At 38.1% G+C, this 14,211-nt stretch overlaps 3 protein-coding genes across 4 annotated transcripts; 2 read left to right on the top strand and 1 right to left on the bottom strand.

The window, feature by feature from the left end:
* The first annotated feature begins 134 nt into the window (after positions 1–134).
* On the top strand, positions 135–3,008 carry LOC117303471 (N-glycosylase/DNA lyase-like). The gene is made up of 5 exons (XM_033787688.1): positions 135–336; positions 528–1,281; positions 1,818–2,012; positions 2,293–2,355; positions 2,466–3,008. Exons 1-5 carry the CDS (start codon positions 254–256, stop codon positions 2,547–2,549), a joined length of 1,179 nt encoding a protein of 392 aa, XP_033643579.1. The 5' UTR covers positions 135–253; the 3' UTR covers positions 2,550–3,008.
* A 587-nt stretch (positions 3,009–3,595) lies between these two features.
* On the top strand, positions 3,596–7,280 carry LOC117303469 (ribosomal RNA-processing protein 14-C-like). Its single transcript, XM_033787686.1, has 4 exons — positions 3,596–3,705; positions 4,314–4,594; positions 4,962–5,234; positions 5,742–7,280. Exons 2-4 carry the CDS (start codon positions 4,429–4,431, stop codon positions 6,575–6,577), a joined length of 1,275 nt encoding a protein of 424 aa, XP_033643577.1. The 5' UTR covers positions 3,596–3,705; positions 4,314–4,428; the 3' UTR covers positions 6,578–7,280.
* Positions 7,281–7,451: 171 nt separating this feature from the next.
* Positions 7,452–14,172, bottom strand: LOC117303472 (serine/threonine-protein phosphatase 6 catalytic subunit-like). Of its 2 annotated transcripts, XM_033787689.1 has the most exons (8): positions 14,094–14,172; positions 13,367–13,462; positions 12,725–12,790; positions 12,032–12,173; positions 10,401–10,480; positions 9,682–9,799; positions 9,199–9,290; positions 7,452–8,638 (listed from the first exon to the last, which is right to left on the bottom strand). In XM_033787689.1, exons 1-8 carry the CDS (start codon positions 14,169–14,171, stop codon positions 8,390–8,392), a joined length of 921 nt encoding a protein of 306 aa, XP_033643580.1. In that variant the 5' UTR covers position 14,172; the 3' UTR covers positions 7,452–8,389. The 2 variants fall into 2 exon arrangements, with proteins under 2 accessions (XP_033643580.1, XP_033643581.1); XM_033787690.1 differs by lacking the exons at positions 13,367–13,462; positions 14,094–14,172 and adding an exon at positions 13,271–13,311.
* Positions 14,173–14,211: the final 39 nt, after the last annotated feature.

Genomic DNA, 14,211 nt, shown 5'->3' with positions numbered 1-14,211 from the left:
AATATCGTCCCCGCGCGCTACGCCATTTTCGTTATAACATAACGAGGGGTCGAGTGCAGTTTCAAAATGAATACAAGGATAACTAAAATAATGAATAATTCATGTCTTGGGTCACAGTTCACTAAAAGGTCACATAAAAAGGCTGCAGCAGTGTGCACGTGTTGTTGTGTGGAATGTGTTTACGTTTGTCTGCATTCAACACTTGTTTTGTAGTCGTAATTTTATCATTTTATAGCACAAATTCTAGATAAATATGGCAAGTGCTTGGCGGTCTCTGCCTTGCAAAATATCAGAACTGCGACTGGATATAACACTAGCTTGTGGTCAAAGTTTCAGGTAATTTAGGATTAATTTTCTTGTTTCATTTTTTACTTTTATTTATTTATCCTGCTGATTTGTATGTATTTATTCTTTATCTTAGATATTAATAATTAACATGTACAGCCATTCACATTTAATGATTGGCATAATCTGCTAAAGCTACAATACTAAGTGCATCTTTATCAACCACCCTTTTCTTTTTTCAGATGGAAGGAAATTCAACCAGGTATTTGGAGGAGTGTCTTGGCTGGTAGAGTTTGGACCTTAAAACAAACTGATGATGAAATTCTTTACCAAGTCCATCCTTCAGATGCAATAGAACCAGACAACAGTGTGCGCATCAAACAGGAAGTTCCTCCACCAAAGAAGGGTTCTAAGCTAAAACAGCCTGCTAAAAAGGAGACAAGAAAAGTGGAAGATGGGGACACAAAAGTAGTTCAATTCATCAAGGAAGAGAAAAAAGATACAACCCTAACCCTTGGAGACGACTACCCAACTATCCTGAAAGACTACTTCCAGCTCAGCGTAAATCTTGAGAAACTCTACAAGAAATGGAAAGCTGCAGACAGCAATTTCAACACCAAGGTTGCTCCAAACTTCCCCGGTGTAAGAGTACTTCGCCAAGACCCAACAGAGAATGTCTTCTCCTTCATTTGCTCATCAAACAATAACATCTCTCGAATCACAGGCATGGTGGATAAACTTTGCTCATTCTACGGGAAGGAACTTGCAGTCTTGGATGGTACGACATGGTTCACCTTCCCAACGGCTGAGGCCTTAGCACAGGATGGTGTGGAGCAAGTGTTAAGAGATAAAGGATTCGGGTACAGAGCGAAGTTCATCAGTCAGACTGCTAAATTTATTGAGAAACAGCCGAAGGGATGGTTGGAGAGCATAAGAGAGTTGGAGTATGAGGAGGCGCATGCAGAGTTGGTGAAACTACCTGGTGTGGGAGCAAAGGTAGCAACTCATTTTGTGGATTAACTAATTTGTTGTAGATCATCAAATCAAGGGATGTGGATTGAATAACAATACAACAATCCATAAGGCTCCAATGCCATTCTGCACAACTCTGTCGCGCGTGCCAATCATACGCACAAGCATGTCGGACTTTATAGTGTCAGACTTTTGGTTGTACAATCAGGGGTTGTGATTGGTCAGTACGCAATGGGGCGGAGCTTAATGGTCTATTTCATTAAGCCTGTAAGCACAAAAACTTGCTCAGCACATAAAAGCCATGCTTAGCAAAAGCCCGGTCACACAGATAGCCCTAATCACAGACTCCTTTAATTTGTACGAAAGGAGACGAAAGGCGTCTGTGATACCATGGAGGAAGAAATAGAAAGGCTAACGGTGGTCACAGCAAAAAATCCATAATGTTTACACTGTTGCAAATGGCCCACTGCCTCACAGTTTGCTTAGCTAGTTTGCTTGTCTGCATTTTTTTTGTTCGTGTTAATGAATTTTGTCTTACCTTTAAACAAATATTTTCTCAGGTTGCTGACTGTGTTTGTTTGATGTCAATGGATAAACCTAACGCCATCCCAGTAGATACACATGTATGGCAGATTGCATGTAGAGACTACATCCCAACCCTTCACAAGACCAAGTCCCTGACTGACAAGGTGTACAAGGAAGTTGGAGAGTTCTTCAGGGCTCTGTTTGGGGAATACGCTGGATGGGCTCATTCTGTAAGTATAAGAAATCAATTCAAAAGGAGATGGGATAGCTAATATAGGTCAAAGGCTTCTAGAGGCCATGTTCTTCATTCACTTGACTGATTTCAATAAAGCTTGTAAGGACAAGAAAGTACTAGAAAAAAGTCACAATAAAACCAAACTGCCCCCCCCCCCCCCCCCCCATCCTTAACCTCCTGGAAAAAAATTGTACATTTCTTTTCGCCTGAAAACACAAACATTGCAGAAACATTGCTGGCTTATCATTTAAGATCTGTAACTTTTTACTTTCTAGGTTCTCTTTAGTGCTGATTTGAAGAAGTTTCAACCCAAAACAGGACAGCTGCCAAACTCACCAGTAAGTAGAACACCAATTTGCGATTACAAGTATGATAAATTGATTTACTTAACAATTAAGTATTAATTAAATGCTTCTCACATCCTTTTAATCTTTTTCATTCTTTCAAGGACAAGAAGAAAAACAGGAAACGTGAATCAGGTGATGCAGAGGTTGGCAAACAATCCAAAGGACAGAAAAAGACAAAGAAATAAGTCAATTTATCATATAAAAAAAAATAGCGAAGGGAGATGGCTAGTGTTTATCTTTTAATTTTACAAGATTTTAGGTTTGTATTAAAGAAAAACATTGTATTAACATTTGATTTCTTCTAGAAAGAAAACTTGTTTAATCATTTGAATTAAATGAGTTTTAAGCAAATTTGTTGACAAAACAAACTAACTCAGCCAGTTCTCCCTTGTGTCTTTTTTATTTGATAAAAGAATTGAATTTTAAAGAAGAATCTTGTGGAAAGAAACAAACATTTAAAAGCGAGACTTGTTTACAAAACAATTGATGAGTTGGTTTCATTGAAGAACCATACTAAAACAAACTTTTAAGTTAAACAAAAATCTGGTGATGCATATTTAATCCAAAGGATGGAAAAAGAAAACAGTTGGTTTATTATAAACAAATTGCGATGTCAGATGACTTGTGTTTTATCTTTTTTTAATTTAACAAGGTTACAGGTTTGTTTTAAGATTACAATTTATTTTATTTAATTCCTTGTAAAAAGAACAAAATATGATTTTTTAAATTTTATTATTGGAACTAAATGAGTTGTAACCTAACTATTTGTTTTTTGAAAACAATAAATTTAGTTTTTAGAAGAAGGGGTTGAGGTTCTAGAAGAAAGAAAACAAACTTAGTTATTGAGATTTGTTTGAAATTAATTGAAATAAATAGGCCTATCTATAAATTAAGTTGTTTACAAAATAATTATGGCATTTGATTTGTATCATTCTGCTGGTAACATTAAAAAAAAATCAAACTACTAAAGGTTTATTGAAACGTGAAATTATAGTCCATAGTGATTACTAATAAAGTAGTGCATATAATATGCACTTTGCAGCAACACGAAATGCATTGGTTAATTTAACTTTATTTTATACTCGTTGAAGAAATAAATGTCCACACTTTTCGTAATATTTAAAATTGAGAGACAATTTATAACAAATTTCTGTGCATATTCCCTTTAATATAATATCAGCTGTTTATTAGCGCGCCCTCAACGATTAAGTCTAACACGTGGACTGAACAATTTCGTGCGTGTGTGTAAATTCGGTAGCGCACCTTTGAAGTGGCCAAGTTAAAAAGGTTGCTAAATAAATGGTTTAAGTGGCGAGCTAGTGTTCCAGGTCTTTTCAATGGGTAAGAGTCATATTGGTATTTTATTTTGTAGGTAACTATGATTAATATCAAATCAAATTACTCTTGGGATCGGAATTTTCCGTCTAGTAGAAACTTATGATTTTGTTAATCACACACATGTGCAATGTTGATGTGATGTTAAAGGGAGTGTCGTGTATTTCCGACACAAATGACACTGAGTTTGGTGGGGGGGGGGGGGGATGATCATCATTGAAGATCGTCCATGTGCATAGAAATTGTACTATAACAGGCACAGTGTATAGTTAGAGCAATGGTTCACCGAGTGAAGAACAATTTTGGGGATGAGCTTTTCTTTTGTAAAAATGAGGAAAAGAAAAAATGCTAGCTAAGCCAAAACTTCAATTTCATTTTCAACAATTAATTTTCTAATAAGGAAAAGTAAACAAAAATATAAAAGCTACACATTTTTTCATTGTGTGCTAATAATCTGTGTAATAGATAAATAACTGCCAATTTTCTTTTGGGAGAAACATTTCCTTGAGTCCTTGACAGATAGTTGTAAAATTAAAAAGTTCAATCATTTGATTTGACCAGCGCACAAATAAAATTAAATTAACTAATTTATCTTTCTTGTACTGTGTTTTCAGAATTCACAATTTAGCCCATGGAAGAACACTTGCAGTAGCAAGAGAAACATACATAAGAACGTTATTCAACCACTTGATTGTCAAAGGAGTGGACTACCTCTTGGACCGAAATCTGATGACAAATAACCACATTGACACAATGGGGGATGACAGCGCCCTCCGGAAGAGCCTGAAGGAGAAGAATGAATACTTCAAGAGGATGGTCAACCTCATCCCAGCCAAGTACTACCTCGAGAAGGGAGCTAAGAAGGCAGGGGAGAAATTCTTTAAGAATATGAAAGGTTGGTTTCAACAACTCAAACATTTTACAAAGTAACAAATGTCTGATATTTTATGGTGTCTACATTGCTTATCTTGGCTTTGCAGCGATACCTTGAAACCTGCCATTATTTCCCGCAACACAACTAACTGTCCAGACTTATCAATTTCATTCTTTAGAAGATCATGCATGCCTCGAAATAACCCACATCAATTGTAGTGGTTCCTGTGGTGCCTTCTGCAAGGTTCCAATACAACTAACAATTTCACAATTTCCCCCTAACCAGAGGTTGCTGTGCGCCTTAAGAGCGAAGTTAAAGGCCTGATCATGAAAATACATTAAAAGCCTGTTTTTAAATGATTTTTTGTTTGTTTTCCTGTTTAATTTAGAGGAAGCACCAAGACAAGAGCTGAAGGAAAAGACGACAAAAACGAGCAGGAAGAAACAGAGGATGGACCCAGATGCCCAGCAGGAGCTGACAGTGACTGACCTCCAAGATGCACTCGTCAAGAAACAAGAGGAGAGAGAAAAGAGACAGAAGGAGAAGATGAAGATGGAGGAGGCGGAAGAGGAGAAGAAAGTTGTATCTGCTAAGGATGAGGAGAGCAGTGGGGATGAAATGGAGGAGGTTGATGGAGGATTCCAAGGCATGGGAGAAAGTGGTAAGTTAAAACCCAAGTAATTTGTGCAAATTACCAACACAATATGTGGTGTGTCGTGGTTGAGCTTTTAAGTGCGCTTGTCTCAAGCTTTGGTGTTTCTGATCAGCTGACCATGGGTTGGAGTCCCGGTCTTGACACATGTGTCCTTTGGAGTCCCGGTCTTGACACATGTGTCCTTTGGAGTCCCGGTCTTGACACATGTGTCCTTTGGAGTCCCGGTCTTGACACATGTGTCCTTAAGCAAGACTGCTCTTGACCATTACTGCTTCATTAATAAGATGGGACTTGGATCCAAAACATAGCTGTTTCACTACTTCTGGAAACAACAATGAGTGCTTTGATAACCTCAGGGGTGTGGTAAAGTGCTTTATAGGAACCCAGTTCTATTAGAATTATTGACACAAATTTTGCTGCAAATTTCTTTAGCTTTATATACTTGACGAATACACCATTCAATTAAATTTCATGTTTCCCCTTTTCTCCTTCTACCTTCTTTTCGCTGAACAGATGGCAAAGAATGGACCCAACTTAAACCTGCTCAGCCAGTCAGTGTAGAAAGAATTCAAAGTAGCGCAAGCTTAGATGACCTTAGAAAAAAGGTGCAGGAGAAAATACAACAGTTACGTGACAAAAGACAGGCTAAATCACTAGAAGGGAACATTATGTCAAAGAAAGCCTCCAGGAAGATGAAAGAAGTAAATGAGAAGAAGAAGAAGAAACAAGAAAGATATGATGCTATTAAAGCAACTAGGGATGAGAAGAGGAAAGATAAGGAAGCGAAGAGGACACAAAATGGAGGCGGGGAAAAGCAGGACGGGAACGAGGTACATGAGGGGGATACTCAAGAGCAAGAACAGAGTAAGCCACTAAAAGTAACTTTCAGTAAGTTTGACTTTGAGGAAAATAAATCTAAGAAGACCAAGAAAAAGAAGAAACGCAAAAGCGGTGAGGAGAATCTGAGTGGGCGTGACTATGAAGGACTTCTTAAGAAGGTGCAAGCCAAGAAGCAGAAGATTGCAGAAGTCAAGAAGAGTAATCCCGATAAAGCCGAGGAGATGATCAAACAGGATAAGTGGAAAGCCGCATTGGACAGAGCTGAGGGTAAGACAGTTAGAGACGATCCTGAGCTTCTTAAGAAATCCATACGCAAGAAGAAGGAGAAGAAGAAGCATAGTGAGAAGAAATGGACAGAGAGAGAGGAGAAGACGACACAATTGAAGGCCGATCGACAGAAGAAGAGAAAGACAAATCTCAGAGGCAGGACGGATGCTCGCACAGCCAAGAAAGTTAAGCGACTTCAAAAGAAGGGTAAACTGCTTCTCAAAGATAAGGACTATTCTTAAAGAAATTAAGACTTTAAATCAGGAACTTATATTTGTTTAATCTTTTAAATATTTAGGGCTGGTGAAAGTTTTAACAGCTTTAATCTCAACAGTTAATATTTCGAGGGATTCTGTTAGACTTTTCACAACTAATTAAATCCATGTATTCCAAAGACTATCTAGAAAAGTCATCAATGCTAGCAACATTAATTTAAGCAGGTCTGATGCTTCGTTTTTGAAAGGGCAAGGGGACTGATGTGTTTTCTCCTTCCAGTAGGGCACCTCTATCAGGAAATTGTACATATATATTGGAACATTTAAAGGGGCACCAATGCAATGCATGGCCAGGGGCAACGGAGGAAATTGCCTCTGTGAAGTATTAGGCCTGCTGATACAATTGGTTATTTTAACTGGCACCATGGTATTTTCAATACTCTCAGTGACAAATAAAACAAAGAAAAATTGTTTCAGAAAGGTGTTTTTTTCTTGTACAGGTTTTTGCTAGATGTATTGTTCTGAAGCTGAATACCTTGAATAAAAATGGTCAAACCTCATGCACTTAGTAAATAAAACAGCACATGTCTAATAATTATCAAGTGTTTATTTATTCATGAAATGCAGCATCACATTTAATATTTGAATTTGTTAATTATTTTTAACACAAAATGCCTCTGCCTGATGTGAATCATAAGAGATTTACAATGTGAACAAAAACACCAATTTAAATCTTACCGTTAATGTATTTTCACTTTCAACAATATTTAAATATTTGAAGCAACCTAGTTGAGTTGTCAACCCGATTCCAAAATAATTATGTTGAAAAATGTCCAGGCATGCAACTGCAGTTTGTGGAAGCAAAAAGTGCAAAGCAAAACAAGTCTTTGAACTGTTTTTCATTTTTCAATGGCAGAGCTGATAAATCCAAAACAGGAAAGTAGCTGAAAAGTTGTTTACCTGCAAACAAAATAGTACATTTATACTAGGTGTAAATTAGTTAACCATAATAAACGTACTTCATTGCGAGAGTTTTATGAACTGAATGTTTTTCGGTCAGTTTAAAGGTACCTGAAGCTTCAAAACATTTCTTGAAACCACAGGCCTGGAATTACATATTTGGGAGGGCAAGGTCATTTTTATTTTGCACTTCAATGGAGGATCTTAATGTCTTTGGTAAATCTTTGCAGGGGCACCAAGGCCAGGGCAAAGGAGGCCACCATGGTCTCTGTGTAATTCCAGGCCTGAAACATTTAAAAGTATTCTAATCAAGATCTGCTTGTAAATTGCATTATTTTTTATGATGAGAAAATAAACGTTTATCAACTGAACATGTTTTGTTTTTTATTTAAGTACCAAAGTCAATTGTAAAATACGTTCAAGTTATTTCACAGTAGTCATTCCAGTTAAAAAGTCTATGCTACCATCAAAGGAAATAAGGAACAGTCGCTCTTACTAGTATTACCAGTCTTGAAACCAAGAAGAGAAATCAACAAGAACACCTCACTCATATCTTCAAGTTATTTCACAATATTCATTCCAGTTCATTAGTCTACGCCGCCATCAGAGAAAATAAGGAACATTCGTTCTTACTGGTATTACCGTCTTGAAACAAAGACTAGTAGTAATTGTTAAGAACACCTTACTCAGATCCTCAGTTATTTCACAATACTCATTCCGGTTCATTAGTCTACGCCGCCATCAGAGAAAATAAGGAACATTCGTTCTTACTGGTATTACCGTCTTGAAACAAAGACTAGTAGTAATTATTAAGAACACATTACTCAGATCCTCAGTTATTTCACAATACTCATTCCAGTTCATTAGTCTACTTTCTCATCACAGGAAATAAGGAACAGTCGCTCTTACTGGTATAACCCTCTCGCTATCGGGGACTGCTCGGAAGAGTTTAGCTTCTCTTGTGTCTGCATCTTTGAATTCTAAGATGGAAGCGATGTTGCCGCATCGGTAGCAGTAGTTAGGAGCAGACCATACTGTGACTATCTGATCATCAAACATGTATTTGTAGCCTTCATGAACTATCTGATGAGCACGGCAAATCAAGGACAGATTGTTGACATGTTCAAACTAAAAATAAAGAAAGTTCAAGCTAGTTACAAAAGGGAAAGAAAAGAGAAGGCCTTCTCTTTACAATTTTTCATGTCATGAATGCAAATCAGTTTTTGAGAAGTAGTTCGCCAAAAACACATTCAGTTAATTTGAAAATATCTCAAACGTATCCAGGGTGGATTTCACAAAGAGTTAGGACTAGTCTTATCTCGAGTTAGGACGAGTTACGGGTCCTAACTTAGGACTAGCCATACGTTTTTGATATCTCCGAGGACTAGCCTAACTCTTTAAGAAATCGACCCCAGGCCCGGATATACACGGAGACTACAGAGGCCAAGGCCTTTGTTGCCCTGCTCTTGGCCTTGGTGCACCTTCAAAAAGTTGTCATAGACTTAAAAGATTCCCAATGGAAGTACTCTCTACAAAATTAAAATGGCCTTGCCGTTTTTGAGTTGAAAATCTAGGCCTGTGTACATGGTGTAAAAAATTGGAAATCGTATACATGTAGAAATCATTAACTTAGGGTTTGAGGATATTTTTAATAACGCTGTGGAATAAGAAGGTCTGAGTGAAGTTACCTTACTGACCACCTTAGCACCAAACAGCCATCCTGCTCCACGTTGGCTTATAGCCCAGGTATCAACATCTTCAGGGTCGGACCAGACAAGATGTGTGTCAGTTAAGGGAAACAACTTCACTCCTTAAAAGTGATACCTGTTTAAGCAGCTCATTTGGTCCTTAGCATAGAAAAAATCTTGCTTAGCAGGAACACGTTACCAATGAAATGTCACGATATGCCTCTTTCCACTGGAAAATAAATGTTCTCAGGAATAATTTCTGCTTTTAAAATTGCTTCATGATACTTGAAAAATGGACAGCAGGAAAACAAGCTGCAATTTAATTAGATAAGGCCCAATTTCATGGCTCTGCTTACTGCAAAATTCTGCACATTTATTATGTTCCATAGAAGCTAGTACTTTACATGGGCCTAAGAGAATAATTCTGTGGTAGGCAGAGACATGAAATCTGGCCCTGATCAGGGTGATGTATTGCAAGGATATCACAAAATGGTCCTTTGTGCGGGATTTCTTGAGCTCTTTCAATCGTCCTGATCTGATCCAATGTGTTTATATCTGGAGATAATCCACCGTGTACACAGAATATCTGCTCATCAATGATCTAAGAAAACAGAAAAAAGATGCAAAGTTACTGCTAGAAATCTCATTGTGACCTTGAAAACTGAGAAGAGGTTTTTTACCCGGTCCCGACTCTGATTAAGGTGGATCATTTTTGCCTTATCTCTATAATTCAGTTTAGATTTGTTTCTAACTTCTACAAAAGTAAAGACAAATGGAAGAGCAGCAGGGCCTAGATAGGTAGGGGACTCTTAAAACCTTTCCCGCCCCTACCAAGCCCCGCCTTCTTTGGGGACCGGTCAAGGAGGAGTTGGAGATGAAGGATTAAGAAAATTTTATAAGATACTTTTTTGGACAATATGTGGCAGTAGACTTAAGGGACAACCTCAGAATCGCGGCCAGTTCATTAAAAAATAACTTCACATACACAGAAATGGGAGTTAGCCCAGGGATGAAGTGCATGCTGGCCTTGTTAATGCAAACTTTGGTCTCTAACTAGATCAGCATGCACCTCATTCAATGGCTAATGCACTAGTTCCCAGTATTTTGTGAAGTTGTCTACGACCAACATTGTCTGCTGCCACCTAGAGGCCAAAACTCTCCAATTAATTTAAATATGCAAGGGACTTGGACTTCATACTTACAGCAGCTACTGTAAGGAGGTCAAAGACCATTGTGCAGTATCTCCACGCATTTGCATTCCCATATTTAGTCTGGCACTCATCTGAAAGAAAACAAATTATTCAAAAACCTAAGTACATGTATATAGTGCATTCCATATTCCAGTTAAAATCTGAAAATTTGTAATGGTTTAAAACAATTTTGGAAATATGTAAAATTCATGGACATTATTTTGTTGTAGTAATTCATCTTTATTCATGTTAGAAATTAACAATTAAACAAAGATTAACCTTAGAATGTCATTTGGTTTTTGGCCCTACATCAGAAATCAAAAACATTCTTCATCACTTATAAGTGATGAAGAATGTTCTTGATTAAGTTAATTTAAAATGAATTGACCATCTCGCATAAATAAATGATTCATGAAAGTTAAACAAGCAATTGAACCACTGCATCTAGAAATCAAGATAGTTAGAACAGAAAGGATTTGCCAAACATGTAGAATCATGGTAATGGAAAATTGTTTTTCAGAAGAAATGCAAAACAATGAGCAGACAAATGTCAAAGAATGATCTTACCTGGCTAGCATGCAGTGCAGCATAGTTGAATGATTCCACACTTCAAAATGATGATTGATGACCCAATGGTTTATGGCAATGCATGGCATGGAAGAGAGAATAGCACAATTTCATCTAGCCGCCTTTCAACTTTTCCTGAAAATATTTTAGGTCCTTAAAAGCACGCTGCAGTTTAGCGCTGGTTACCTCAAAGGTTTGTTTATTTTTGGGATATGTCAGGCCTGGTTAAAGCTATTTTCATATTGCAAGGCGTTTGGAAAATCTTAAAGTCTATGGGCGGCTTATGAGGGGGCACCAAAGCCAAGATCGGGGCCAAAGAGGTCAAGGACTTGGTGACCTCTGAGAGTCTCAGTAATTCCAGGCTTAATTTTGCTTTAATTTTGTTTGCTTTGTTAGCCATCGTTAATCTGCTTAATCTATCACAGGAGCGAAGCACCTCAGAATGGATTAAACTCATTGTTTTAAAGTAAAGTGGATTAAACTTGCAAACATCCACAGGTCAAAGACGTAAACGAGTTTGAACAGGCAGTGTTTTATGCCTATATGAGGACAGTAGATGGTCGTGAAGTCATTTACATTTTTATTTCTATGTCCAGTAAAAACGTTGATATATTGAAAACGTTCGTAAATGTGGAATGAAAACCAATTTATTTTGGTGTGAGTCCAGACGCATTCTTTTTTATTTTGCTGAAACAAGAAAACTGTACTTATGTGAGGTACAATTCAGAATGAAATGGAGGAATGAAAATCATGATTCAATATGGCAAACATTCTTAAACAATTCTCCAGAGACTATTCGGATTGTTATGTTTGAGGAAAAACTGTACCATAAATGATAAGCAACAATAACCCAGGCATTGAATTTCCTTTTTAAGGAATCTGCAATAGTTAGTGTGAGAATTGTACACAATTTAGGTATTTCAAGATAGCAGCTTGAATTGCACACCAACTAAGAAGAGCTTGTTGCAGAAATAGTGACATCAGCACATCATGAAGAAAATGATAAAAGTTTAGTCAGCCCATTTGGAGGGTTTAAAGATATTTTTTCAACATCAGCAATCTACAAAAGTTCTTACCATAGAATCCATAAACTTGCGTTATCTGTCTGGTTTCATGGTTGCCACGGAGAAGCGTGATGCGATCTGGCCACTTGGCTTTAAGTGTCAGTAACCTGGTGAAGGTTTCTAAACTGTAGTAACCCCTGTCAACAAAGTCACCCTAGGGAGGAACAAATTATTTTTAAAGACTTGACAAGATTGCATGGAGGGATCATGATAAGCTGGACCCATTTCCAGAGCTGCTTAACATAAAAATAGTAAGTAAACAGAAATTGTGCTTAAATATCATGTCACATGTTCAATTTGTGGCTGGTAGCCTGCCGAGCAGCAAATTGCTAAGCAATATCTTGAGCTAAGCGCAGCTCTGTGAATTGGGCCCTGGTTTGACCCAGTAACTGGGGCACTGTACTCCTTTTTTCGAAAGTTTGACATTGTTCATACAAGTACGACTGATAATGAACAATTTTTGAAAAAAGAGAGTACATCGCCCCAGTTCTTAGGTCTAGGCCCTGGTGGTCAGTCAGTCAGTTGAGCGAGAGGATGTCTTCAGCCAACGCATTCTCTGGAAACTCTGATGGTCGTCTTCCATGCATCCCAGTTCAGCATCCCCATTAAGGGGTGGAAAACATGCTATGGCAACAACATTTTCAAAACCTTAGGTCAAACCCTAAACTTTTGAAAGATACAGTATTGTTGGTAATAAATACTCACCATGAACACATAGTTGGTGTCCGGAACCTGGCCACCAGTTCTGAACAATTCTTCCATATCATAGAACTATATTAGAGAGGAAAAAAGGAAAATGCTGTTTAAATTTCTACCGGTCTCCAGAAAAACAAAGAGTAAACTAATTCAAAAATCCCAATCGCAGAAATTGTACACAGTAACACAGGTCTCTCTCTTTTGTTCACTCTGTCAGAAGTTATCCAGGGAGGGCAAGACCATTCTAATTTTTCAAAGTGCACTCATTGGAAAATCTTAAAGTTTTTGGGAACCAAGGACCAAGGCCAAGACCAGGGCAACAAGCCATGGCCTCCGCGATCTCCTTGTAATTCCTGGAGTGGATTTCACAAAGAATTCAGACTAGTCTTATCTCAACTCAGGATTAGCCTTAAGTTTTTAACAACTCCTAGGACTAGTCCTAAGCGAGGACTATCTTTGTGAAATCCACCCCTGACCTGCCTTGAGAGCCCTGGTTCAGCTGGAAATCGACTAAACATTGTCAGCCAGTTGGCAAACAATTATGTGGAATAATACCTGTCCATGGATGTCGCCACACACTGTGACTATTATGTGGAATAATACCTGTCCATGGATGTCGCCACACACTGTGACTATTATGTGGAATAATACCTGTCCATGGATGTCGCCACACACTGTGACTGGTGTTGATACAGGCTGGACATTACTCTCCTCTAGAAGTATCTCACACACATGCTCACATAATTTCTGGGGGGAAAAAAAACAATTCAATTTAATTAAAGAAACCTTAATCAGTTCTTTTGATTTCAGGTTTATAATAAGACTAAGAGTGAATCAGTGAGTCTTTCAAAACTATCACTCAGATAGACTACGTCTCAGTTAACACCTCCCCCCTCCCCCTCCCCCCTCCCCCTCCCCCCTCCCCCCCCCCCCCCCCCCCCACCACCACCAGACTGCTGTACCGCTGCTTTCTAATTCTGTTTCAATAAAATAGATCCTTGCGACCTTGGTGAGGAAAAATATGTAATGTGGCCCTAAATAATAGAGATATTGTTTGGGGAGGACAAGGTTAGTCACCCTACTGGTCAAGGGATTTTTATAGAACTAAGCTTATTAGAAGCCAATTTATATTTTCCCACTTTTTGGGGAGGGGGCGTGTCTTAACTTAGATGACTCACACACACTGAGCTAGCTGACACATTGTCCTGCCCTCCCCCCCCCCCCTTGTGTATGCCCTGTGTGTGTAGAAAAATTACTCATCAGAATTTGTGTCAGAAAGTATAATTAACTGAGACTTATACACATATCCCAGGGCCATTAAATCAATTATATCTATTCTCTGGTTTATCCCTTACAATCCCAAAGCAAAATATTCTACCTTAAAGTCGTATTCTGGCAGATATTTGCAGCCTTTTACGATATCAATCCATCTGTCTATGCATGAAGCTTCAGCCATCTTTTTCACCAATAGAGGGCGCCCTTCGTCACATTACAGA

The sequence above is a fragment of the Asterias rubens genome, chromosome 19 (assembly GCF_902459465.1).
Source record: "Asterias rubens chromosome 19, eAstRub1.3, whole genome shotgun sequence".
Classification (NCBI taxonomy): domain Eukaryota; kingdom Metazoa; phylum Echinodermata; class Asteroidea; order Forcipulatida; family Asteriidae; genus Asterias; species Asterias rubens.
The sequence above is the reverse complement of the archived record's forward strand: the minus strand, read 5'-3'. Positions and strand labels throughout refer to the sequence as shown.

Coding starts and splice junctions, on each gene's coding strand:
- LOC117303471 (XM_033787688.1), top strand. CDS start 254: ATGGCAAGTGCTTGGCGGTCTCTGCCTTGCAAAATATCAGAACTGCGA. Junction 2,013..2,292: donor ACGCTGGATGGGCTCATTCT/GTAAGTATAAGA, acceptor TTTACTTTCTAG/GTTCTCTTTAGTGCTGATTT. Junction 2,356..2,465: donor GACAGCTGCCAAACTCACCA/GTAAGTAGAACA, acceptor CATTCTTTCAAG/GACAAGAAGAAAAACAGGAA.
- LOC117303469 (XM_033787686.1), top strand. CDS start 4,429: ATGACAAATAACCACATTGACACAATGGGGGATGACAGCGCCCTCCGG. Junction 4,595..4,961: donor ATTCTTTAAGAATATGAAAG/GTTGGTTTCAAC, acceptor TGTTTAATTTAG/AGGAAGCACCAAGACAAGAG. Junction 5,235..5,741: donor CCAAGGCATGGGAGAAAGTG/GTAAGTTAAAAC, acceptor TTCGCTGAACAG/ATGGCAAAGAATGGACCCAA.
- LOC117303472 (XM_033787689.1), bottom strand. CDS start 14,171: ATGGCTGAAGCTTCATGCATAGACAGATGGATTGATATCGTAAAAGGC. Junction 10,481..12,031: donor GCAAGTTTATGGATTCTATG/GTAAGAACTTTT, acceptor GTTTTCTTTCAG/ATGAGTGCCAGACTAAATAT. Junction 9,800..10,400: donor ACCTCCTTACAGTAGCTGCT/GTAAGTATGAAG, acceptor CTGTTTTCTTAG/ATCATTGATGAGCAGATATT.